At 35.2% G+C, this 25,499-nt stretch overlaps 1 protein-coding gene across 9 annotated transcripts in view; it reads left to right on the forward strand.

Moving 5' to 3' along the window:
- CCSER2 (coiled-coil serine rich protein 2) overlaps positions 1 to 24,631 on the forward strand; it is a 170,402-nt gene extending 145,771 nt beyond the window's left edge. For 5 of the 9 annotated variants that reach the window (XM_019755554.2, XM_019755555.2, XM_074339718.1 and 2 more), the window contains one exon: positions 19,575 to 20,530. In XM_019755554.2, coding sequence (XP_019611113.2) covers positions 19,575 to 20,393 — 819 coding nt within the window. In that variant the 3' untranslated portion in view covers positions 20,394 to 20,530. Of the gene's footprint in view, positions 1 to 7,304; positions 7,390 to 13,243; positions 13,284 to 19,574 lie in introns of all 9 variants that reach the window. The other 4 variants (XM_019755556.2, XM_074339721.1, XM_074339719.2 and 1 more) reach the window with 3 other exon arrangements.
- Positions 24,632 to 25,499: the final 868 nt, after the last annotated feature.

The raw sequence follows: 25,499 nt of genomic DNA on the forward strand, positions 1-25,499 counted from the left end.
TTTCTACCGTTGCATTTTGAGAGTTCTTTATATGTTCTCAATATTTGAGTCTTTTGTCAGGTATATGGTTTGCAAGTATTTTCCCTCAAATAGCTTGTCTTTTCATCCTCTTCAGAGTCTTTCAGAGAGCAAAATAATTTAATTTCGATGAGGTCCAATTTATCTATTTTCTTTTTCTTTTCTAGATTGTGCTTTCTGTGTTATAGAAACTCTTCAGCAAGCCCAAGACACTGAAAATTTTATTTTCTCCTAAAATATTTATAGTTTCCGTTTAAATCTATGATCCATTTTGAGTTAGTTTTTATGTAAGATATGAGGTTTAGGTCAAGGTTCATTATTTTCCCGCGAATATCCAATTGCTTTGCACCATTTGTTGAAAAGACTGTCCTTTCTCTATTAAATTACTTCTGCATCTTTGTCAAAAATCAGTTGACGGTATTTGTGTGCATCCACTTCTGGGTTCTCTGTTCCATTGGTCTGGGTTTCTACCCCTACACAAGTACCACACTGTCTTGATTGTTGTAGCCGTTTAATAAATCCTAAATTGAGGTACAGTGATTCCTTCTACGTTATTATTTTTCTAAATTGTTTATAGTATATTTCAGGTTCCTTTGCCTTTCCACATAATTTTTGAATAAGCTTGTCTATATCTAAAAAAAGAAATTGACAGGATTTTGGCAAGAAATGTGTTAACATTTAAATGTCAGTTTGGGGAAAATTAACATCTTTAGTATGTTGATTCTTCCAATCCATAATGAATAAGGTATATCTCTCCATTCATTTATATATTCTTTGATTTCCTTAATCACCATTTTCTAGTTTTCAGAATACAAATTCTATATATGCTTTCTTAGGTTTATTAAGCATTTGATTTTTTTGAGTGATTATGTATGGCATTGTATTTTAAATTTCAGTTCCCATGTTCTCGTTGCTGCTACTTACAAATACAATTGATTTTTGTATATAGATCTTTTATCCTGTGACTTTATTAAATTCACTTACTAGTTCTGAGAGGTTTTCTGCAGATTGGGATTTTCTCTGTGGACCATCATACCATCTGCTAATAGGAAGTTTTCTTACTTTTTGATCTACATGTCTTTTATTTCCTTTTCTTGTATTCTGCTGCTGGTGAGGACTTCCCATAGTTTGTTGAATAAGAATGGTAAGAGTGGGCATTCTTGCCTTGTTCCTGATCTAAGGGGGACAACATTCAGTCTTTCACCATTTGGTAAATGTTAGCTGTAGACATTTGAGGGATGCTTTTTATCATGGTGCAGAACTTCCCCTCTAGTCCTAGTTTGCTGAGTGTTTTTATCATGAATGTGTGTTGGATTTTTAATGCTTTTGCTACATTAATATATGTAAATATGTGATTTTTGTATTTCAGCATATTGATTGCAGTGATTGATTTTTGAATAATGAATCTGTCTTGTTGACCTAAACCCCACTTGGTCATGGTGTATATTTCTTTCATATGTTTCTGCATTCTATTCAGTAGTATCTTGTTAAGGATTGTTTACATCTATATTCATGAAAGATAATGGTGTGTGTGTGTGTGAGTGTGTGTGTGTGTGTGTGTGTGTGTGTGTGTGTGTGTGTATGTGTGTGTGTATGTGTATTTGTACTATCTTTGGTTTTGTGTTAGGGTAATTCTGACCTCATAAATGAGTTGGAATGTGTTCTTTTGTCTTCTACTTTCTAGAAGAGGTTGTGTAGAATTGGTGTTAATTCTTTAAATGTTTGGTAGACTTCTCCAGTGAAACCATCTGGGCCTGGAGATTTCTTTTTGGGGAGCTTTAAAATTGTTATAGACCTATCCAAATGATCTCTTTCATCTTGGATGAGTTTTGCAAGTTTGTGGTTTTCAGGAATTAGTCCATTTCTTCTCAGTTGTCAAATTTATGACTGTAAAGTTGTTCCTAGTATTCCCTTACTATCTTGTTAATGGCTGGAGGATCTGTACTGATATCCCATGTCATTCCTGATTTTGATCATTTGTATTATCTGTTTTTCTTTGTCAGTTTTAGTGGTTTGTCAATTTTATTGGCCTTTTCAAAAAACCAACTTTTGTTTCATTTATTACCTCTATTTTTCTGTTTTCAATTTCAGTAATTCCTGTTCTTTATGGTATTCTTCTTTCTACTTATTTTTGGGTTATTTTGGTCTTTTGTCAAGTTTCTTAAGGTGGAAACTTGGCTTAATGATTTGAGATTTCTTTTTCTTTTCTGTAATTGCTTTAACTGTGTCCTGCAACTTTTGATACTGTGTATTTTCTTTTGATTCATTGTGGTTTTTTAAAATTTCTCTTGAGGAGTCTTTGTCCTTTGAATTATGTTGTTTGGTATTCAAGTTTTGGGAAATTTCCCTATCATCTTTCTGTTACTGATTTTTTAATTTAATTCCATTGTAGTCAAAGAATACATTCTGTGTCATTTCAGTTCTTTTAAGTTTGTTGTGGTTTGTTTTATGGCGTCAACCATGGTCTATTTTGGTAAATGTTCTGTGGATTCTTGAAAAGACTATGTAGTTTGCTGTTGGATGGAATACTCTATAAATGTTGATTAAATTCTGATTGTTGATGGTGTCCTTGAGTTTTTCTGTGTAATTGACAATTTTATTATCTTGTTGTAACAATTGTTGAGAGAGGGGTGTTGGAGTCTCCAACTGTAATTGTGGATTTGGCTGTTCTTTTAGTTCTGTCAGTTTCCCATCATGTATAGTTCTGTAGTTTAGTTCGTACACATTTTGGATTGCTGTGTCTGCTTGGCATAGTGACCCATTTATCATTTAAAAAGTTCTCTTTTTGTACCTGGTAATTTGCTCCGAATTCTTTTATCAGATATTAATATAGCTACTCTTGCTTTCTTTTGATTTGTTTGTATGGTATATCTGTTCCCTATTTAACTTAGAATACCTATATTTTTATATATTAGTGAATTTCATGTACCGTGCATATAATTGGATCATGATTTTTTATTCACTCTGCCAACATGTCTTTTAATTGGTGTCTATACACCGTTTATATTTAATGTAATTATTGATATGTTAGGGCTTAAGTCTACCATTTTATTTATTTTTGTTTCCTGTCTTCTTTGTTCCTGTTTTCTCTTTTGCCTTTCTGTATGGTCCCTCTATCTCTTTTAAAATTCCATTTTGATTTACCTATAGTGTTTGGAGTGTATCTTTTTTTATGGAACTGTTGTGGTTGGTCTAGGTATTATATATTGTCAAAGGTTCAGAAATAACAAAAGTAAAACCAGTGAATTACCGAAGTAGTAATCAGTAAAAGTTTATTATGCAAACACCAAAAAGATGGTTTACAAACCTGGAGTGCTCAAACCAAAGCATGGAATGAGTCTCAGGTATATTGTTAAAGCAGCTTATATAGTGAGAAAGCAGTGACTGTTCTTCAGTGTTTGGTTATAATGTTAGAATAGTGTTTACCTCATATCAACCTTGGGAAACATTTCAAGTTTTGCTTACGATTTCCAAAGGCATAAGCAAGAAATGACCCAGCTAGTCTTGCAAAATAATCTAAATTAAGCTTTGTTTATATCACTAGGTTTTGTCTGCTCAGGGAATGTTGAAGGCCAGTCTCGCTCTTTTTTTTTTTTTTTAATTTTAACTATATATATATATATATATATATATATATGTATATATATATATATAATTTTAACTATATATATATATTTTTAATTATAACTATATATATATATATATATATATATATATATATATATATATATATATAACTTCATGTAGTCTGCTAAGTATAGAAACCTTATTTTCCTTTAAGTTCCTTGCTCTTCCCATTTGTGTGTCTTGAATCTTACCTATACAGACCTTAAGAACCGCAGAAGACAGTATTAGAGCCAGGCTAGGGTGGAATCAGAGGCTTCCCAACTGGTCTTTTCTGATGTTAATGGAGGCTGATGCTGCAGTTTTTCCCATGGGGTTTATTTAGCAAATTATTGTGTACAAGTTTTGTGTACTACTAGGCTACCTCTTTCCTGGTAGCACCTTTGGCAGGGTGCATGTTTTACTTGAGACCTTTTTGCTTTTGTTTTTGTCTGCACCCATTAACATTTCTGGGTGCTGGCTTCTTTTCACCTAGTCCAGGATACATTAGGCAAAAAGAAAACCAGGAATGCTCTACCATGTTTTTCCTCAGATTTCAAAGTCCTTAGCGGGTCTGTCTTCTTAGCTCCACCTTTCAGAGTTTTATGTTTGTTTTATATATAATGTCCAGGGTTTTTACCTGCACTTTGCAGGAGAAAAGGGGGTAAAGTGTATCTGTTCCATCCTGTGCTGGTACTGGCAGTCTCTCTTCTTTTAAATTTTAATCACAGTATGCTGTTTCCACTCTGTGAAAGTCAGTTAGCAAGAAGCTATAATTGACACCAAGAAAAGTAAGAAAGCTATTATTCTAAGGTTGGTTATATTTAATAGAAGAATAAGAAAATATTCAAATCAACATGATGAACAGAGGAAGAAAAATTCCCTGAGACAAGTATTCACCAAGGAAGCTTATAAACAAGAATGATTGTTAATTTAGATAGGATCAGTAAAAGCTTTTAGGAAATGGGTTTGAAATGTAGGGAAGTGGAAGGAGGCATTTTAAGTGGCAGAAATAAAATGAATAACATTCCCTGCCTTTCTAGTCATAAACTCAGATGACAGCTGTTCAGTCAGCTTAATAAATGGGTGCCCTTGGCAATAGCAGGCAGAGCTGTTTATGTGTTTATTTCGCAAGGTTGTCTTCCTCTCCTTCTCATACTCAGGTCCATCCCAGAGATAATGATTTGTTGGTCTTGGGACAGTGAAGATGGGTATCATTGCTTTTGTTTTTTAAGATTCTTAGGTCTTCATTACGTGCCCAGGCCTGACAGATGTTATAGCTTCAACTCCAGATACACACAATAACTTAATTTAATTCAGTTTAAATCAGTAAACAGTTATTTAGAGTCTGACATGTGCTGGGGACTATTAGGCAGAGATGGTGGACATTTAACGTCTTTTAAAACTACTGCCAGATTCTAGGTATTATGACAGTTACTTATAATGAAATTATTTCAAAGAACTAATAATTTATTATGAGTGACAATTTAATACAAAGGTGATTGTTTTAAATGCCATATAAATAGAGTTATAAAGTTAAAAGATAGCAGTAACTCCAGACAAGTGGGAATAAGGATAGCTATGTGAGTAACTGAATTATAAGAACTAAACTTACGAAGTTGCTTAGAGATGAACCATTCTGTCTTAGTCCATTCAGGCAGGCAGTTGTAACAGAATACCGTAGAGTTGGATGGCATATAAACGATAGAAATTTATTTCTCACAGTTCTGGAGTCTGGGAAGTTCCAAGATCAAGGTGCCAGCAGATTCATTGTCTGGTCAGGGCCAACTTCCTGGTTCATTGACAGCAGGCTTCTCACTGGGGGTTCTCTAGGATTTTGTTTATAAGGGCACTAATCCCATTCATGAGGGCTCCACCTTTATGACTTGATCACTTGATCACTTCCCAAAGGCACTACCTTCAAACCATCACACTGGGGGAATTAGGTTTCAACATATGAAATTTTAGAGGGACACAAATATTCAGTCTGTAGCACATTCCAACCCTGCTTCTTACAAATGAAGAAACTGAGGCTCACAGAAGATCAGTGACTTTCTCAAGGCTACAGGGCTCATGGAAGATCCAAGGAGAAACACGGTCCCTCTGACTCCCACTGAGTACTGTTTCCACAGACCTCCAGCGAGAACTTACTTCTTTGAGAAGGAATTCTGGCTGCTGGTTTAACTTATGTACAAAAATCCCTATCTGAAAGTTTCTTTCCCCAATGCAGTGGGTAGAAGGTTGGCCCTGGTGAAACTGACAGAGAGGGAAGTATGTGCCCCTTCTTGGTTGAGGACTTGTTTTGTGTAAAGCTTTTGAACCAAAACATTTCTGAAACAGCAAAATGGAGTTTTATCAGGTAATATCTATGGAGAGTAACTGGAGTCATCACTCTATTAAATATTCTATAAGCTCTTTTCACAAATATCTGTGGGTAAATTAATGGAGAAAGTGTAATAATTTCAAGACAGGATCTTTATTTACTAGGATATTCTATAGATCATTAAGTCTACTTAGTTTCTCGTAGCTGTCTTTTCCCTTTGTCAACATAGAAAATGGATCTTCTTTTTGTTTCTGTTTTATAGTGGGCAATGTAGGATTACTCTTAAATTTAAAGTATCTGATTATACTGAACTAAGCCAGGGAATAATGTGAATGCAGAGGGGGCAAACAATTTTTTTATGGACCAATGTTCATAAAATCTGTAAGCACCAATAAACTGCATTAGTATTAACTACTGCATCATTTCTATGTCAGATTAATTGGTCTAAAAATTATATATACTTTCTTTTGCAAGTTGAACTGGGTATGATGATTTGCAGGCTCATTTTCCTGGGTGAAAGTGAGTGTTTCCATGGTTTTATTCGTGGGAATATTTCTGTCACTTAGGAGGCTAGGAACAGAGAGACATGATACCAAATCTGGTTCTATTTGTGTGACATTGAACAAATACTTTTTCTTGAAGAACCAATTTTATCTGGAAAGTGAAGAAATTGAAGTAAATGGCATTCCGGATATATTTTAATTCTGATAATCTGAGATTAAAATAACTAAAACTGAGAAGCCACAAGTTATTTAAATTAAAAAGCACGCCTGTGTAACTTGTGGCCTCTATGTCACATCCTTGATATAGTACTCTCTCACACAACATCCCAAGTCTTCTTAATGCTGTGTTGGTTCTGCTATCTTCAGCTAATGTTCTTTACCTGCTAATCCTCTGAAAACCTATGATTGAAAAAGAAACACAAAATTTTTGTATGGTAATTTTTTTATTGCCTGATTTATAATTGATTCAATGTCTGTGTGTTTAACACCTAAAGTCCATCTTCCCTTTTAAATGCTTTATCTATCTATTTATTTATTTTTGCAAAAGACTGGAATCTGCTACTTTAAAAAGACATATATGATGATAAATGTATACCAGAAAGAATATTTTTCTTATGCATTAACTTATAATATTAGAGAAAAATAATATTTTTACTTAAAATATATGAAAAATAAATAGGTTTGGAATTATGTTCTATTTTTTAGTAATTTGAGCTGCCTATATTTTAAAAAAATGAAATCTGTCTTCTCATTAACACTATTGTTGTTTTTTTTTTTTTTTTAAGTATGACTTTGGTTTCTCTATTATTCGGTTCCCTTTTTTATTATACCTCCCCACCCCGTCTCTCTCTACACAGGGTGGGTATTCTGCTCCCTCCTTCTCTCCTTGGCAGGGCTCCTTCCAGGGGATCCCACGGACTGTCCCGCCGCACCGCAGACAGAGTGAGTCTGTGTCTCTCACTCCTATCCTGGCTTCCCCTTCCTGGTATTTCCCTTCTGCATGATCTTTCCCTCCCCACCACCTCCTCTCCTGTTCAGAGTGACCTGCAGGCATGTGCTAAACCAGCACTCCCCGGGCTCTCCTCTCAATTAACACTTCCTTTGACTGCATGTAAATAGACTTCCACTTAAGCCTTGGGAAAGCTCTCTGAAGTTAATTTCATTCTAAAGCCATTTAAACCTATTGCCACTGACCCTAAACCTACTGAGTGCATCTGTCTTTAATGCATTCTCTTTTTTCTTGACCTTGAGATACGTGAATAAAAACTGTTTTTATCTAGTTATGTGAAAATGTACACACTGCCAGCAGTGGTATAATGGACAGATGCATACTGTTTAGGGAACAGGCTTACTAGACTGTGCACATTTCTTTAAATATTTCCTAATCAGAAGGCTTTGATTACATTTCATTGTCTTCTAAAAACAAAAATCTTTTAAATCATTTTTCAAGGGTGTTTTTAACTACTAATACGTCCTCGTAATTTATCAGCTGCTTTACAAGTACACAAGAAATAGCTTTTAAATATGCATGGTTTACTAACATTTCTAATGATTTAGTAATTGTTTGACTTAAAAAAACTTTGTTTACATTAAATCTGCTTTCAAAAACATTGTTCACTATTTTATATTATGTACTTAAGTACATCTGGTAAGTTGGTTATATTTTATCTTTTTTGAAAAGTCACCCAAAAAGCTAATATATTAATGAGAGTCACTTTTATGCCTTCTCCATAGATTTACCCTGATTTGTGATTCATACCAATTTTTTCGTAAATTATCCTTATCTATGTGAAGAATCAAAGGTCCAAAAGGGGAAAATTTTAAGCAATTAAGAAATGTGATTTATTTAAAAAATTATTTTTAATTAAAGTTATTAAGTATGAACATAAATCTGAGACAGGTTTTGATGTTTATTTTTTGACTATTGTACCTCTCCCTTTTGCATTATTTGTTTTAAAGATAAATAGAATAGAAAATTTGTATTGGCTTTTATATCAAGTTATTTAGTAGCAAGCTAATTTGTTTAGTAGAAGCTGTGAGAAGGGGAATTTTTCCTCCTGTATTTCCTTTTCCATCTCCCACCACCTCTGTAAATCCTCCTTTTTACTTCTCTTGTCAAGTAAGTTGCTTTCTCTTCTCCTCTATTGAAAGATTCCTAACACATAAGGAATTACACTAAATTGCTACTGAATTAATCTGAATTTCAAGTACAATTATAGCAAATGATAGTTATATATATTTTAGGCTTGTACCCAGTAAAATGCATGGTTTGACAGAATTACCTCAGAGTAACACACCTACCTTGAATTTTCTGAAGCCCCCTTTTAGACCCTACCCTTTCCCCCGCTTTTCTTCTCCCCCATTCTCCTTCCCCTCAGCTAGCTGTAATATGGGTTTGAACTTCAAGGTTAATTATTCTGTATTGCAAATAGTTTTAGGTTTATTTTTAAAACACGTTTCTGAGAAACACCCATTTCACTAGTTCTTGTTTAGCTTTAAAATTTTCTTGTCCCTCCTCTGAGTCATTGGCTCTCCATTTTCAAATGCCTCTTCCTCCTTTCCTCTGGAGTTCAGAGCTACCTTTTTCATTTCCAACTGTGAAGCAGCACTGTTCTGCAGCACTGCTATAAAGGTCTTTTTACATCAAACCTTCTTTCTCTGCATCTCCAAGTTAGTAAAAAGAAAGTTTTGGTTCTCCAGAGTTTGGATGTGTTAGCCACTTAGAAGATACATACATTGGAGTCTTTTCCTGGGTAAGTTCTCATGGTTTATGCTGCTAAGAGACCTGGCCTTGGGACTTGATCACTGAGGCTCGTAGGACTCTGTTTGTGGAATGCGTTCACTAGAAGACTTGTTCGTAGCTTTTTGACAGCTCTTAGGGAGCTTGAAATGTTCCTTTAGAGGAGAAATATGTTCTAAACTACTACGTACACTATGTTGGATTTACCCTGAGAACAGCTGAAGCAGTTTACTAATAAAATTCTTCTTATTATTATTGTTTAGTGATAAAATATAGAGAAAGAGAATGGTATGGAATTATGGGAGTAAATCCAGTAGTTTTTCAGATCTCCCCTTTTCCTCCACTAAATATAGTTAGTGAAATATTTGTCTCCATGTTTAGTTCATTCGTAATTCCCAGTGCTGATTTTTAGAGAGTTTAATTCTGTAAGTGATGGTAGATCGTTTGGGACAGTTCTCCTACGTTACCAGTATAATCTATTTCATTAATATATTCTTTCTGATATCCTCTTGAACATCAACGTAAGTGATGTTCACTTTTCTTCTGATCGTAGAACCAGATAGGCTTGACTGTTAGTCTTCAATAAGGCAGTCTGTTATTGGCTCTTTTTTTTTTTTTTAATGTATGAAGGTAGTAGCCCTTCCAGCATAAAAAAGATAGCCTGTTCTAAATATGCAGAGAGTGAAATAACTAATGTTTACAGGGAATATTTAGCTCTGGTCACTCCAGAAGCTGCACTGGCCAGGGATGTTCTTGCTGAATTTAAGAACTCTAGAAAAACGGACATAAAAGGAAAGTTCTAGTCCTTAGTATTTTTTTTTTTTTTCTTTCTCAGGACATCTTAACTTAAATTTCTTTTTTCAAGTGTACTACTCATCACACCTTAAGGATGCTTGTCTTCTGATTTCAAGTTAAATTTTTCTCTGAGTTTGCAGAAAATACCAACATGGAGACATACAGAGGTCTTTCTGTTGTCAGTAGGCACCTCATCTTTTGTCCAAATTGACTTAACTGATATTGGTTTAGTCTTTCTAGTTTCCAACTGTGTAAAATTAGGAACCATAACCTACCTCATAGTAAAAAAATCTGAATAAAAATAATTACTTTGGCAAGGAAAAAATCTTAATGGTAATCTCAAATAGGACTTCTCACTAGAGCATTGCGTCTAGGAATACTTGATTTTTCAAAAAGTATATTTTGAAATAATACTGGTTTCTTCATGCTAAAACAACTTTTAAAATTTGCTCTTTAACACCTTGAAACAATTTAGAAATCTTATCTACCTTTACCTTCCATATGCAGTAACTTAGATGGGAAGAAAAAAAATTGTTTTGAAACACCAAAAATAATATAAATGCATGTTTATATCTTAATAGCCATATGTCTTAATAGCCCATCAGTTTTCCGATGTAGTGTTTACTGATTTTGAAATTTATATTACAATAATAACTAATTGCATTTACCAGAATTACATTAAGAATGATGAGTATATTGTCTTAATCCTCCTCCTTCTCTTATAAGTTTCATAAACCTTTTTGACAAGCACATTTATAAATTCATTTTACATTATGACCCAGTATGTATTTACTGAATGAAACTATGTATTTATAACCCAATACACATTTGTGTGTATATTTAAAGTTCAGATGAAAGATTCATGAAACAGTACTACAGTGCTTTCTCTAAGGACATGTTTTCTCATACTCTCATTTTCTTCTCGATTTTGAGTTCTGCTTTTTTTTTCCCCACTTAGTATCGTGTGAACATTTTTAATATAGTAAATATTTTTGAAAATATAATTTTGATGGTTTTATATTACATTATCATGGGGATACACTCTAATTTATTTAATCTTTTCCTGTTGTTGGGCATTGGTATCGTTTCCATTTTTCCCTATTAAATAGAGATACTATTGCAATACAGGTCATCCTGGTGAATAGCATCTTTTTTACGTAAGTAGATTCCTAGAAGGATGTTACTAAATTAAAGGGTGTGCACTTTCTAGAAATGCTTGATGTGTATTGTTGAACTGTGAAACATGCTCATAAGGTATACATTAACATGGCTCAATCTGATTGGTTCCACCATGGAGTGTAATCAATTTTATATACAAGGAGCACATCAGCTTCAGTGCTTTAATGAGAAATTAGCTCTGGGAGTGACTTTTCATAAAAGTAAAATATTGTTCAGTGAAATGGAATCTTGGGTAACTCAGTAAAAACTGAACCATTCAGTTTTACATTAAGCTATTTCTTTGAAGTATGGTTAATATAGAATGTGCACTGTATCTGTTTCTGCAACTAAATTCAACTGCTATTTATATAGTCATTGGTTAATTGACTAGAAATGTGCATCAAATTCATGGTCGAGGAGGCCGTCCCATAAACCTAGGCATGAGTTTGTTTCTCTCTCAATACCTTGCAATAATGAGATACACAGCAATTACTGTTTTCTGTATAAGCCTTTTATAACAACCTGCTCTGCCGATTGTGGGGTCCTTTTAGCTGTGTTTGTTGGCTGTTCCGAGTGCCTGCAGTATCCTACTCTGGATAAATCCACCATGCATCTTGGTTATAGCAATGGAATTGTACTATGATGATGTTATTTAGTTTGGGACTACTGTGCATCCCAGCAGTAGATGGGTTCTGTGTCTTAGAGGGGTAGACCCATGAAAATTGAGCATCTCATCCTAATTGTGCATATGTAGTAAAATGCTTGCTTAAGTCACTATTATTCACTTTGATAGTTTTTTAAAAGCAGTAACTCATCAACTTAGAAGAGCTGTTGAACTCCTTGTTTCAGAATTTGTTTATTTATAATTTAAACTTACCAATCAGGGTTTTTTCCCTAAGTACTCTGAGATAAGAGGCAACATTCCGAGGTAGAGGGAAATAAGAGCAATCTTGGTTCCCAAGAAACCTTGGAAACTGCAATTGGGTTCATATGAATTATAGAGCAGAATTTGCTTTATCTACAGTAGTCCCTTCTCATCTTCAGGGTATACGTTATAAGACCCCTGGTGGATGCCTGAAACCGTGGATAGTACCAGAACCTTATATATACTATTTTTCTTTCTATATATACAACATACCTTTTCAACTTAAAGAGGAAGCACTTTATAGCTTCTCTTTGGCATATCTGAATTGCCAGCATCACTATTGTTGCATGACAGTTGATCTGATAACCAGTACAGCTACTAAGTGACTGTCAGGTAGCGAACACAGTGTGGATACACTGGACAGAGGGATGATTCGTATCCTGGGTGGGATGGAGCGGATGGCACAAGATTTCTTCATGCTACTCAGAACAACACACAGTTTAAAACTTACAAATTATTTTTGGAATTTTCCATTTAATATTTTTGGACCATGGTTGATTGTGGGTAGCAGAGACCACAGGTAACTGAAACTGCGGAAAGCGAAACTGCGGATAAGGGGGGACTACTGTAGTTATACTAGGGATCCAGTTTTGTCTTCCATCTCTACAGTGATGTGTGGAGCCTCATTTATAATTTAGAACATCATCTTTAAGATGGACATGAAGAGCAGATTATATTTGTATTGGTCTTTAATGCAGCAGCAGTCAGAAAAGCAAACTAACAAATACTGAGTTGTATTTAGTTTATAATGTGGAAGACTGAAACTATTAAAAATAATTTCTACTTCATAAGGGATTAAATGCAGCTACAATGTTTTAGATTTTGGAGTATGATTATTAAATTGTGTCAGACTTCTTTTCAGTATTCTGTTTGGTAAAATTCTTAAAGTGATTCCTTTGAAGTGTGAGAAGTTTTACATACACCGTTCTGTGGATATGAATATTTGTATTAACTTGCAAGAAAGTATATAACACTTCAGCAAGAAAGTATAAATTATTAAAATACATTTTCAGTTCATACAAATATATTAAGAAATAATACCGAGGGAAACACAGCAGAGGCCAAGCCTATGCTCTTGGCTGCTGCCCAGTTGTGGCGATCCTTGCGTTGTGTGTGGTCTCTCACACCATTGTCCTGTCTTTCTCTTGTCTCTGCTCTCCCATTATGCCATTGGCAAGGAGTTGAGAAGTTAGTCCATTACTTCTCTGACAAAGCATGGTACAGTACAACTTCAGATTTTTTCCTACCACTTTCCGCAATCACTTTTTGTTTTGTTTTGTTTTGTTTTTCCAGTTTGCATGATGCATGTCAGAGCGTGCATGAAATTACAGGCATGTTACAGATGGTGCCATTTCCATCTTTCTTTTAACCTTTAAAATGTATTTAGTAATAATAAATTTGTATGGACCAATAAAATAATTCTAGGTAATTCCTGTTTATGCAGTAGCCTTATTATAATTTAGGACGTTTCCTGCTTTTTACTTTACACTTTGGACATGTTTTTACACCATCAGGACTTGATGTTTTTGGCTGCCATCTTAGTATTGTTGGTGACTCTAGAACAACAGTATTTACAGAAAGTGATACGAATATTTTATTCTTATGGTAATACTAGAAGTCTTTGAAGTGGTATGAAATGGTGAACGTGAAATTTTCCTTAGTGATGAGTGCCTGTTTGCCTTTCCTTGTGTGCAGTGTATTTCTTCAGGTGGGTCACTTGGAAACACTTTTTCCCAGAAATACTACTCCACAGTGTGGCTTGAGTTTGGTGTCCGAAAGTTATCCCGTGTAGGATAGATCAGCTAAGAAAGAAATAGGGCATTATCCAAAAGTTAGTACCTAAATGTTGGTACTGAGTATCCCTGTTGAGTTTTCAAAAATAGTCATCTGGTTATATTGCATACTCTAAAAATCTGTAAACTCATTGGAATTACCCAAGTCGCACAGAATAATAAAGTCTTAGCACCACATTTAAAATTTTCTGTTGGCTCAAATTCTGGCTTTGCCATTTGGTAAAGTGTGAGCATTTGGACATGTTACTTAAGTTCATTTAACCTCAGCTTACTCATTTACCAAAAAAACACATTACCCTTCACCTAGGGTCTTGTAATAATTAGAGATCAAAGAAGGGAAACCCTGTTATCATTGCCGAGGGTATAACATTTCTCAAGTATTTGTAATGTGTCAGGCATAATACTAAGCATTTTGTATGCATGCTATTGTTTATTGTTTACAGCGATTCAATGAGGTGTAGATGGTGTCATTGTCCACAGTTTATGAATTATGAAATTCCATCTCAGAGTAGTAGGATAATTTACTCAGTGTCTCACCAATAGTAAGTGATAGACCCAGGGCTCAAACTCCAATGAGTCTGACTCCCCAGAGCTAAGTGATTCAGTACTAAGCCGTACCAGCTCCTCACAGAGCTGTATGGACATTCTTTCTAAACTTGAAAGTGCCTGGCATGTCCTAGCTCTGGTTTATCTCCGGAAAGACAATGACAGGACCTTGGCTTCTGTATTACATCAGCTATGCCTGCTATGGATTGGAAACATTTAGATATGACTGACATTATTGAATAGCAAATAGTTTATTACTATACTGCTATATAAGTGGCCTTTTTTTCACCCAAGACCATGGTTACAAAAAGACCATGACTTAAATCCATCATTTTCACCTTTTAATAACCATAAGTAACATTTATTGAGTATTTTTGATGTGCTAAGAGGTCCTATATTAAATATTTCACATGTGTAATGTAAAATACATTGAATTATTAGAATTAGAAATGGAAAATAACTGAATGCTTGATAAGACAATTTTCACAACTCATTTTATCCAGGAATTTCTGGTCTCCAAGTAAAAAACATTTGTGGCTTAGCTGGCAGGCCTTATAAGAGTGATGTGTTCAACTTAAAATGTAATTAATCCTTCCTGCAATCCTCCTAAACGTGATTCATTAAGCTAATCCTAAACTTATTTAGAGAAAACATTTTTTCTATTATCAGATTTTTTTCATCTGTTTTTATAAACTTGTTTTTATTTGATTATTAGTGCTGCATCATTGACCTAATAGGAAATATCACTTTGATAATGTATTACCAAAGAAGCAATTCTGGAATATACCATTCACTAATATTCATTTAATTATTCATTTATGTAGCATATATATATATATATATATATATATACACACACACACACACACACACACACGTATATATACACACACATACATATACATATACATACATATATATATGTATGTGTGTGTGTGTGTGTGTGTGTGTGTGTGTGTGTGTGTGTATATATATATGTTTCCCTTATGTGCCACCAAATACTGGGGATACTAACTACAACAATAAAAAATGAGTAAAGCATGGTACTTGCCTGTAAGGGACTCATAGTCTCTGGTTATCTTTGTAAGCAGCCCAAAATAATCATTGAGGATGCCTACCAATCCCTTCAACAATTAATTACCCAGTAGTGCCTATGGCTGGCATTCTTGACCTTGACACTTGCGACCTTGCATCTGAGAATTCTCAGAATAGTGTGCTGAAGTATATATATCTAACTAAAGTTAAGACTTGAAGTTACTGAGTCCAGTTAGAAGCACTTGGCTTTTTAAATCTAGGGATGGGTCCACATTTTAAAGCCTCAGTAACCAACCCTTCGACAAGTTGCAAGGATGGACTACTCAAGTTCCACTTATTTGTGACTTTGGGAGTTTCCTGAAGTCCCCCCAGTAGTAGGGGGAATTCCTTTTGCCCTGAGTCTATGGGCTGCTGAGGCTATAGAGTGAATGGGCAACTTCCCCAGAGAACTTTTTTTAATATAAGGCAATACCTCATCTTGCATCTCCAAACAGAAACCTGGAACTCATCTTAAAATCCTCCCAAACAACCACTTACCTCTCCCATCTTCAAAATCTCTTTTAGTCCTTTCCAGTTTCTCTTTCAGTATCCCAATTTTAGACTCTTATCATTTATCACCTGGGCTATTAGCAGTAGCATACTACCTAGCTGTTCTGCTTGCAGTCTCATTCCCTCCGCTTACATTCCTCACAGATTCCACTAGTGACATTCTGAAATATGCATTGGATCATTATGATTCTGCTGCTTAAAATTCATCAGCGCCTCCCATTGTCTGCTGCGCAAGTCAGACCTACTTAGCCTGACATGAGCTTCTTTATGAGCTGGACCTTGCCTATACTTTTCACCAGTATTATGCTCCAAATTCAGTCTAACAATTTGAAGTTACTAGAACATACCATGTTCTTATTTTGCCTCTGTGCTCTGTATGGTCCTCTGCACTCAGTGTTCTTCCTGTTTGTCTACTTGGAAAACTCCTACTCATCTTCAGATGTTTGTGATTCCTGATGCCCTCTGCGACCTCTAATCAAGCACATGTTTTCTTTTTCCCATGTTGTTACACTTGTGACATGGTCTCATCATTTGTTGACCTATCTCCCTCACTGGGCCTCTCAGCCACAGGAATAGCATTGTGTTCAGTTCCATATTTTCCTACGCCTAAGTACAGTGCATGGTAAATCATAGACGTTTTTTAAATGAATGCATGTTCTTTGATATCCCTTCCTATTGGTCTTATTATCCATGAGAACATGGGATCTTTCTTTTTATACCTAGGATGCATTCTAAAGATGTCTGAGGGCTTAGAAATAGTCGTGAATGTGGGCAAGATGAGTTGTTAACATTTTGCATTTATATTAATACAAGTTGAGTGTTTAGAATTTGGGAAAACTATACTGCAAGCAACAAGCTATCAGAAAACATCTCTCCTTTGCTTGCTGGATGTTAGGAGGCAACTTGTTCAACTTGCCAGCAGCTAAGTAATGACGATCCAGTCCTCAGTGAGTAACCAGCTCTACGCCATCTTCCACAAATCAGGAGCAAGTTGTGTCCGTGGCCTTGCTATGTCATTTCCTGATCTTCTTCAAGAGACTTTTTTATTTGCAGTAGAATTGATTTCCAAACTAGTTTTCAAAGAAACAATAAAATAATTCATTTCTTTTAGGATAGGCAAATTATATCACTCCACTAAAATAAACCTTTAGTAAAAATATAAAATAGACATTGTTTATTCATCATTTAGCAACTAATAATATATTTAATGTAATTAAGTGATAGTTTAGACTTTTTAATATAATTGTTCAATCTAACCAGTTAAAAGACTCAAAATTGTGTTATTTTTAAAAACCTGATTATTTTCTAATTCTTTTGTATTTGATGTGGAGACTCATTGCATTTAATGCAAGCAGCACATCTTTCTATCTGCTGTATTTCTGTTTAGTTCTCTGATAGCGTTGGGTAATATGAATAATCACAACGGTCCAAATGGATGATTTATCTACAATTCACAGTGCCCCTTTTCTGCAGGTTTGGTTATCTTAATCAGTTTATTACTTTGTCTTAATTAGAAAATCATAACTTCTTATTCTTTGATAGCACATGTTTATACCTTTTCTTCTTACTGGCAATAAACATATTACAATAAAGTAGTTTTTTGTGATTGTCACTGATACTTTCAAAGGTCTTAAGTTACTTTAAGATTTTTAACTCAAGACTAGAATATCTTATTAATAGTTTTTGAAAGTAAAAAGGGAAAACAAATCCCCATTCAATCAACCATTTGATGCTGCACCTTTCTCCTCCTTAGTTGCTGTTTTTTTTTTTTCCTTTTCCTTTGGTAGATTTTGGTTGCTTAATAGGCTCCTGCTGTCTATATTTTTTAAATTTTTCATAAATGTATGAGCACTTTAGCTAGGTCATTTTTTTTTCTAGGAAACCCCCAGGAGAGTCTTTTGAATTAATTACATAGTGATTTTAGTACCTTCAGTCTGAAGGACAGTTTATTCATTTACATGATAATTTATTGTGAAAATGCCCACCAACTTTAAAGTCTACGACATGTAGCTTGAAGTAAAGACTGAGATGGCTTATTTGTTTTAAACATTCTAAAATAGGAGTTTAACGTAACGTATTCTGTATGGGTTAATTTTGAGTAGTCATTGTCTTGATTTTATTATTTAAATAACAAGTCAGCCCTGCACCATCACGGCCAAGCCTCTGGACCCCCGTGAGTCAGGGAACTTTGTCCTCAGTCCCTGGTAATCCTGCCATAATCTAATCCCTGATTGCTGACCTAGGCTGGTCAAGGAGGTGAAAAAAGTGGCAAAATAAATGATGCAGTATAAATAGATTCACCATTTCTGTTGAAGAATTTAGATACTATGTAGATTTGTTTATGGATCAGCATAGTTACAAAAAAAAAATTATTAGTAAAAAATTGTCCTTTAAAGTTCACGTTTCAAAGCCCTTTGCCAAACTTTGATATTTCAGCAAACATTATTTAATGAAAAGTGTGTGTGTGTGTGTGTGTGTGTGTGTATGTGTGTGTGTGCATGTGCGTGTCTGTTTATACATTTATAGCAACCACTCCTGTATCAGGACATGACCAGTAGGCTCTGCCCCATGTCACCTGTTTGGGCCATTGAAAGATAACTTCCATTGCACAAAAGTAATGGAAGTTGTAGGTTTCCTCTGATTTGTGTAGAATATAACCACACAGTGAACTCCAGAAAAGTGTGAGAACTTGGCTAGTGTAGACTTCTGAGCTTTGGTTCAAGTTACAGGTAATTTCAAATATTTTACTCCCAGCCATCATTCAAAAGGCTCATCATTTCTAATTTTATTAAGTGGATGTTCACTCTTGGGCAAGGTAAATCTGTTTTCTACCTATGAGCTCTACCAGAACCTTAGTTGATCCCTCATATGGCTTTGAGACAACAAATAAGGTATGAAGACATTTTATTCTGAAGCTTTTCAACAAGAGTATTAAAGGTAGGTTAGCATTAGCTAAGTGTATTGACCTATTTTTGTTTAATTTTATTTCAATCAACTGAGAATATAATCTTCATTCTAAACGTTATTTATCTGTTGGTAATTTTAATGCTCAGTAGAGGTACAGCACCTTGACATTTAAATTAATACTTCCTCTTGTTAAGTGTGATAAAGTGGTATACAGCTTTCCTTTAAAAAAAAAACTTAAAAATTGATAATATTCTGAAGGTCACAGTTACTATCTGAATGCTTTATGGAGATTAAACCAAAGTACTATAGGAATCATTCTGTCAAGCTCTCATATACAGTATAAAGTTTTAAATACATTAATGAATCAATTAGGACAGGAATCTTTTTTTTTTTTTTTTTTAACAATAAATCAGTACTTTAAGATTTTTCTTTTCTCCTGTTTGATTTTGGATCTTGTTTAGTGTTTACTGCCTGTATCATTTCTGTTTGCATTATCACTCTTGTATTTGTCTCATGAATTCATTTGATATTGTAATTTATTCTTTAATTTAAAAGAACCCCACATACTTCTCATATTAAAACATAATAATCACCAACAGAGACTAATTGGAACTTACATTAATTCTGGATGGCGTTTTAAAATGAATTGTTGCTTATGTTGTTTTTAATTTTAAAATAGCCTCAAGTACTACAGCCTTCCAGCAGCCTTCCCAGACCCACAGACCACGCCCAGGGAAAACTAATAAAACCACAACATATCGAGGCCCACAGTGAATACACAGCCCAGAGCATACGTCAGGGTGCTGCACATCTGGATGAAAGCTTTACACATGGCTTGCAACAAGACAGCAACTGTGGTCTGGAAGACCGGCCTCGTTCGTCAAGCCCGCAGTTCACTAAGGATGTGGCTAAGAGTACACCTTTGGAAGCAGATTTGAACGTGACCATGGATGCTCAAGAGCCTTATCATTTGGCAAATAATCAAATTAGTGACATGCAGTTTGTACCCACTTCTATTCACACACTTACCCAGGCAGATACAGTAGACCAGGCCAAGAGAGTTGGAAGAAATCAATCTTCACCGGAAGACTACATGTCTCAGCCCAAGTCCTTGCAGCCTTTTAAACCATCCACCTTGAATTCTTTGGTACCTCCTTCAGCTTCTGAATCATCTCTAAGTAGGACTCCCACTTGTAAGAACTCACCAATAATCACACCATGTAATTCAGCAAAACTTGAGCTAACACCTAATCAAACAAATCTTGCAAATAATCTGAATCCAAAAGCATCTAAGCTCCGCCCCCCTTCTGGCTCTTCTAAACAAAAACAAATAAGCAGCCCCCGACTAGAGCCTCAAAACTTCCAGACCAAGACAAGCATCCCAAGGCCACTAATAAAAAGAAAAGAAATCATGCAGAATCCAAATGGCAATTTGAATTCTGGGGATTGTTTGGCCTCTAATCGATATTCTCGTCTTCCTAAACCAAAGATACATTAAGTACATAGCCTTCACCTGCCAATTTGCTTTTTTAAAAAACCATCTATTCTGTAATAGCTTTACATGCAGTTTGCTGCCGTGATGGAGGTTCCATTGAAAGCTTGCAAATCTTAAAAATAAAAATGTGGAAGCTTCTACTAGTTTGGGCTCTTCCATTTTATATCCTGGTTGAAGTACATAGCATTTGACTATATTTGTCTCAGGTAAACCCAAAAGTTTGCTTATCCATTTCAGAGGCCTAATCATGTTATCTATCCTCCTGTACATCAGAAAATACGTATTATTACACTTAGCAGGCAAGAAATGTGCTTTGCTGATTGAGTCCTTTGAAGGTCTGTATTAATTGTGGTTCTCAGAGCCTCACCCTTTTTCACTTGTCCCTCCTGTAAATACGGTTGTTATTTTAACTAAAGATTTGGTGATAATGGAAGATGATAGTCTATAAGCAGAGATCTGGCCAGTGACTTGTATATTTAAAAGGTCTATGCAAAGCTCTGTGATGAATAAAGGAAATCAGGCTTTTAATGGGAAGTCTATGTAAGTTTATTTTTCCTTGCTAGAATCAGCACGCTACTCTCAATTTTTATTTAGCAGACAATTGCCCCACTCAAAACTGTTTTATATTCTGTATAAACCAATCACATGTTGCTTTAGCATCTTGTTTCTCTCTCTCTCTCTCTCTCTCACACACACACACACACACACACACATACACACACACACACACACACCATTGTGTTTTTGCTACTGGATAAATTTTGGAAAGCTTGAGATGCATCTTGAAACCTGTACTTAAAGATGTATTCATTTAGAACATAGGTTGGTGCTAGAGTTTTGCTGGTAATTCTGTTTTGAACCCTATAGGCTTATGGATCCATGATAGCTGTTTTAAAGTTCCACCGCATATATTTTAAATTAAGTCTTTATTGTAAGGTGTATATTTATTGACTTTGTGCTAATATCTGAAGACTGGAATAATGGACTTGAAATGTTTGCACAAAACTTTGATGGGACATAAAGATCCTATACATGGGGATTTAAAACTATTTTCTGTAGCAAAACAAGTAAAGATATTTTGAGAATAATTATAAATTTAAGACTATCTTGCGAAAGCTAGAACTCATAAGTTTTGCTGAGTTTTCCAGATTTCCCTTTTAGGTTGGTATATGTTTGAATGACAATTTCTTGAAAAGTAGATTTGGGAAGAAAAACAGAATTAGAGAGGGGAAATTGTGTTTTATTAAAAGGTATTAAAAGATATTTCAATGGCAATATGCTTATTTATTTTAATGTGCTAGGAAGGTAGCTGTGGAACCTCCAGGGGACCAGATGTGCTGACCTAATCATGCTGCGGGCTGCTCGTCAGGTGGTTCTGTAAAGGTGCCGCCCCTTGTTCTCCCAAATCATGTCATCTTTAGGTTGTGCCCATGTTGCTTCTTTAATTAGAATCAATGTCTTTCAGACAGATAGCGTTTTACAATGTACATTTTTCGTGTGTGTGATCCGCTGACCAAAAATGTATCACGAGGGATTATGGCCAAAAAGTCACTCAAATTTCTAGGGATTCCTTTTAAAACTGTACATTGAAAATTGTCTGCCCCTTTTAAGAGAAACAACAGCAAGTTCTTTAGTGGAAATTCCAAAAGAAACATTTACTACCATTTTGATGCCGTTTTCCTTACCAGTTCAAGTGAATTTGCCATTCATTGGTTACAGTTCTTGGATTTCGTCGCAGGTGAGCATCACAAATCTAGGCTAGTATCATACTCTCAACACTTCTGCAGGAGAAGCACCAAAATTCAAAAAGTTTTTCACATAGTCCAGCTATTGTTAGTATTAAGTGATCAGGCATATGTATCAGCAGAGCTCCTGTTTGTTCAGGACTTGAGCAGTCATGGCTGCAGCTAGCTACAAGTGGGTACATGTGGTCTTTCATTATGAAGGAGAAAGAAAACTGATCTTATAATTGCATATGCGATGTTATCTCACATATTTGTATTTCCCCAAAGTAAAACGTACTGATGAATTAGTAGGTTTTTAGTTGATTTACAAGTTGATATAGACTCTTCAGGCACATCATGAGAAGACAGGGTTCTTTGGGAAAGACAGTAATGCTGGGGAAAATAGAAGGCAGCAGGAAAAAAGGAAGAAAATAGGAGATGGATTGACTGTAAAAGAAGCCATAAGCGTGAGTCGACAGCAGCTGAGCAGGGCTGTGAGGACAGGACATGGTAGATGTCACTCATTCAGAGAGCCACCAGGAGTTGGAGCCAACTCAACAGCACGTAACACACACATAGACTTATGAAACATTATTTACAAGTAGGCCTTTAAGGGAAAAGTTAATTTTTTTACTTTATTTTTAATCTCCTAGTCTGAGGGAAATGTTTTTGTTTATTATATAAAAATGTTCACTTCTGCAATTTGTTTTTTCTAATCTTTTTCTGCTCTGTTTTTTCTCCTTGAAATATGAACCCATCAGTTCAACCTGTCTATACCTTTGTTGAGCTTTAATCTTGCAGAGGCTCATCAATATAATTATGAAGCATAATATATTTAAGAGGAAAAAAATCTGGGATGCTTGCACAAAACAGCCAAGTATTTGCCTGCAGTTTTCTTTTAAAACTGCAGGAATATCATGCTAAGCTGCTCCATAGTAAATGTTAAGTTAGAAATGAGGGGAGGATGTAGCTCGCCTGAGTAATCAGATCTGTCCTCAGATTTGGCTTAATTTCTGGTCAGTGGTTCTGTAAATCAACTCTGTGCCAAACTCCCCCTCCACAGGAACTCAGATCACTTTTTTCTTAGTTCTTGTGATTTTAGTGAAGATGGTTGCGGTGTATGAATTCCACGTCCTGAGGAAGACGTTTTCTGGGGGTTGGTTAAGTTTCTCATTTGTGAAAAATAAAATTACTACGTAGAGTACGTAGAATTATACATTTGGCTGTTAATGGGATGCATATCAAGTTCTTTAAAGAAAGCTTGGCCTAAGGGGTTTCTCAGTACAGGTGCAGATGATCTAAAAGCATTAAAGGGTTACATAGCTGTATCATTTAGAATGTTTCTAAAGACTGAGACCCTCTAGCATTTTTGTTTTGGAGTCTGATTTTAATTTGTGCAATATTTTCAGGCATATAGACTACTGTTCATTGTATTTATATAGGTATTAGGGTACTTACTAAGTATTTTAACAAAAATCTGAATATGAACGAAAATAATCAGATTTGCACTTTAAATGAGCTTAATTGCTTGTAGTTGTGCCTGAAATATCAAAATGCCTCCTGTTGGGTGTGGCTTTCTTTGTTGAAATAAGTTTATAATTGTTGCTGTTTGAAGTACAGCCTTTCACAGATTGATATCCTTGGCAGGTCACTTTTCCCATTAAAGCACTAAGTTTTTTTAATGTTTCCTTGTCCCGTTAAGTATTTTAATCAATGCATCAAAGAGAACAACAGATCCTCCTATAGCTGTCACTTCTAAGTCTTCCTGTAGCATACATAGTTTCACAGACACGGAGGTACACTTAATTTCTGGGCAGCGTTGTCTCGATGGGTTCTGGGTCTCCAGGACACTGAGGATGCCATTTGGAATCACCAAATAGGCTTGCAATGAGGATGAGTGATACTGCAGCACAGTTTCAGTTTACCGTCAATCCTACACAGTAGTCTCCGTGTTTATAAATTAGTTGGGGTGGTTATGTTTGCATGCTTACTCACACATTTGAAAATTAATTATAGCTATAATGCACATACCTGATGTTTTTCCTTGGGGAGGATGACCTTACTGTTTTTCTTAATTCTCATGCTTGAGTTATGTTTTCTAATTTTCTTTCCACACCTTCCTTCAATTTTTCTGCTGCAGTAATTTGAAAAGAATACATTTGGATAAATGATTATGATGGTGGGTGCCAGTCTACAACTGTACTGTTAATTAAAGATGCAACATATATTTTAACCTTGTTGGGGGAAAGCTATCCACTTTGTCATTGGTAAATGATTGCTGTAACAAAATAATACCCTAAAAATTTAAAATCTCTTAAGTCATTACTAGCTAAAAGCAAAAACACCACAATCTTTAATGTCTGCAGTATTGCTTTTCCCATTGATATAAAAAAAAGTTCAGAGTAAATACTGTATATTAGAATTTGCTTGTAAAATGAGTTATAAAAACTGGATGTAAAATCTCTTTCCTGAAAATGTTGGCATAATAAATAAAAATAAAGTTCATAATTATAAATATTTTTTCTTGTCCTTCTCAACATTGACTTCCATTGCGTACTTTTTCTTGGATATCTTTTCTTTTTTCCACAAAGATCTAAAATACTGTTCATTTGGTGGGTTTTTGTTTTGTTTTGCACAGACTGTCATTTCACATACTCTTCTACACCCAGGTCATACTCCAAGCCTTGATTGAGTAGGAGTTGAACAATAGTTTGTTGTTGTGAATGGAAAAGGGGCCACATGTTAAACCTGACAAGCTCAAGAGACCGAAAATAATCACATAGGATGGCGTGAACATAAAAATTCCTAACGAAGTGGGCCGTGGCCTGTAGCTTCCTTGACAAAGGTCAGTCTTCACCTTAATTGAGCCTGTCTGTTGTCTTTTTGCATCTAACATACCCTTGGAATGTAAGAATAATCTCTTTTTCCGGACCTCCCAGAGGGCACAGCCAACCACACCAGGGCAGGAAACTACAAAATCCCTCATTGTTACCTTGTTCCCCAAATACCATCTCTGTGTGCTGTAAAATGCTGTTAACTATCCTGTACCCACCAATGTAAAACAATTATGTGTCTCCTTTTTACTTTTTACCCAATCCCAGAGATTTCCCTGCTTTGCTTTCTCCCACCCCCTTATTCTACAACCAATGGATTTCATGTAACCCTCCTCCTTTGATTCTAATGTATAAAATAGCAAAACTGCCATTTTCTGGAGCATTTTCTCAATCCGTTGAGATTTTGCTTCCTGGCAGTTGTCTTCAGTTTGACTCAAACTATTATAAGCTTTCCCTTAGGCCGGTTTTTTTTTCATTGACACTGTTTTCACAGATTCTTTAAGTTACCTAATACTTCAGTTTCCATGTCAATCAAATGTGTGCTTTATGTT

This window comes from Rhinolophus sinicus, chromosome 15 (assembly GCF_057876585.1).
Source record: "Rhinolophus sinicus isolate RSI-liver-muscle chromosome 15, RSI-T2T, whole genome shotgun sequence".
Lineage (NCBI taxonomy): Eukaryota > Metazoa > Chordata > Mammalia > Chiroptera > Rhinolophidae > Rhinolophus > Rhinolophus sinicus.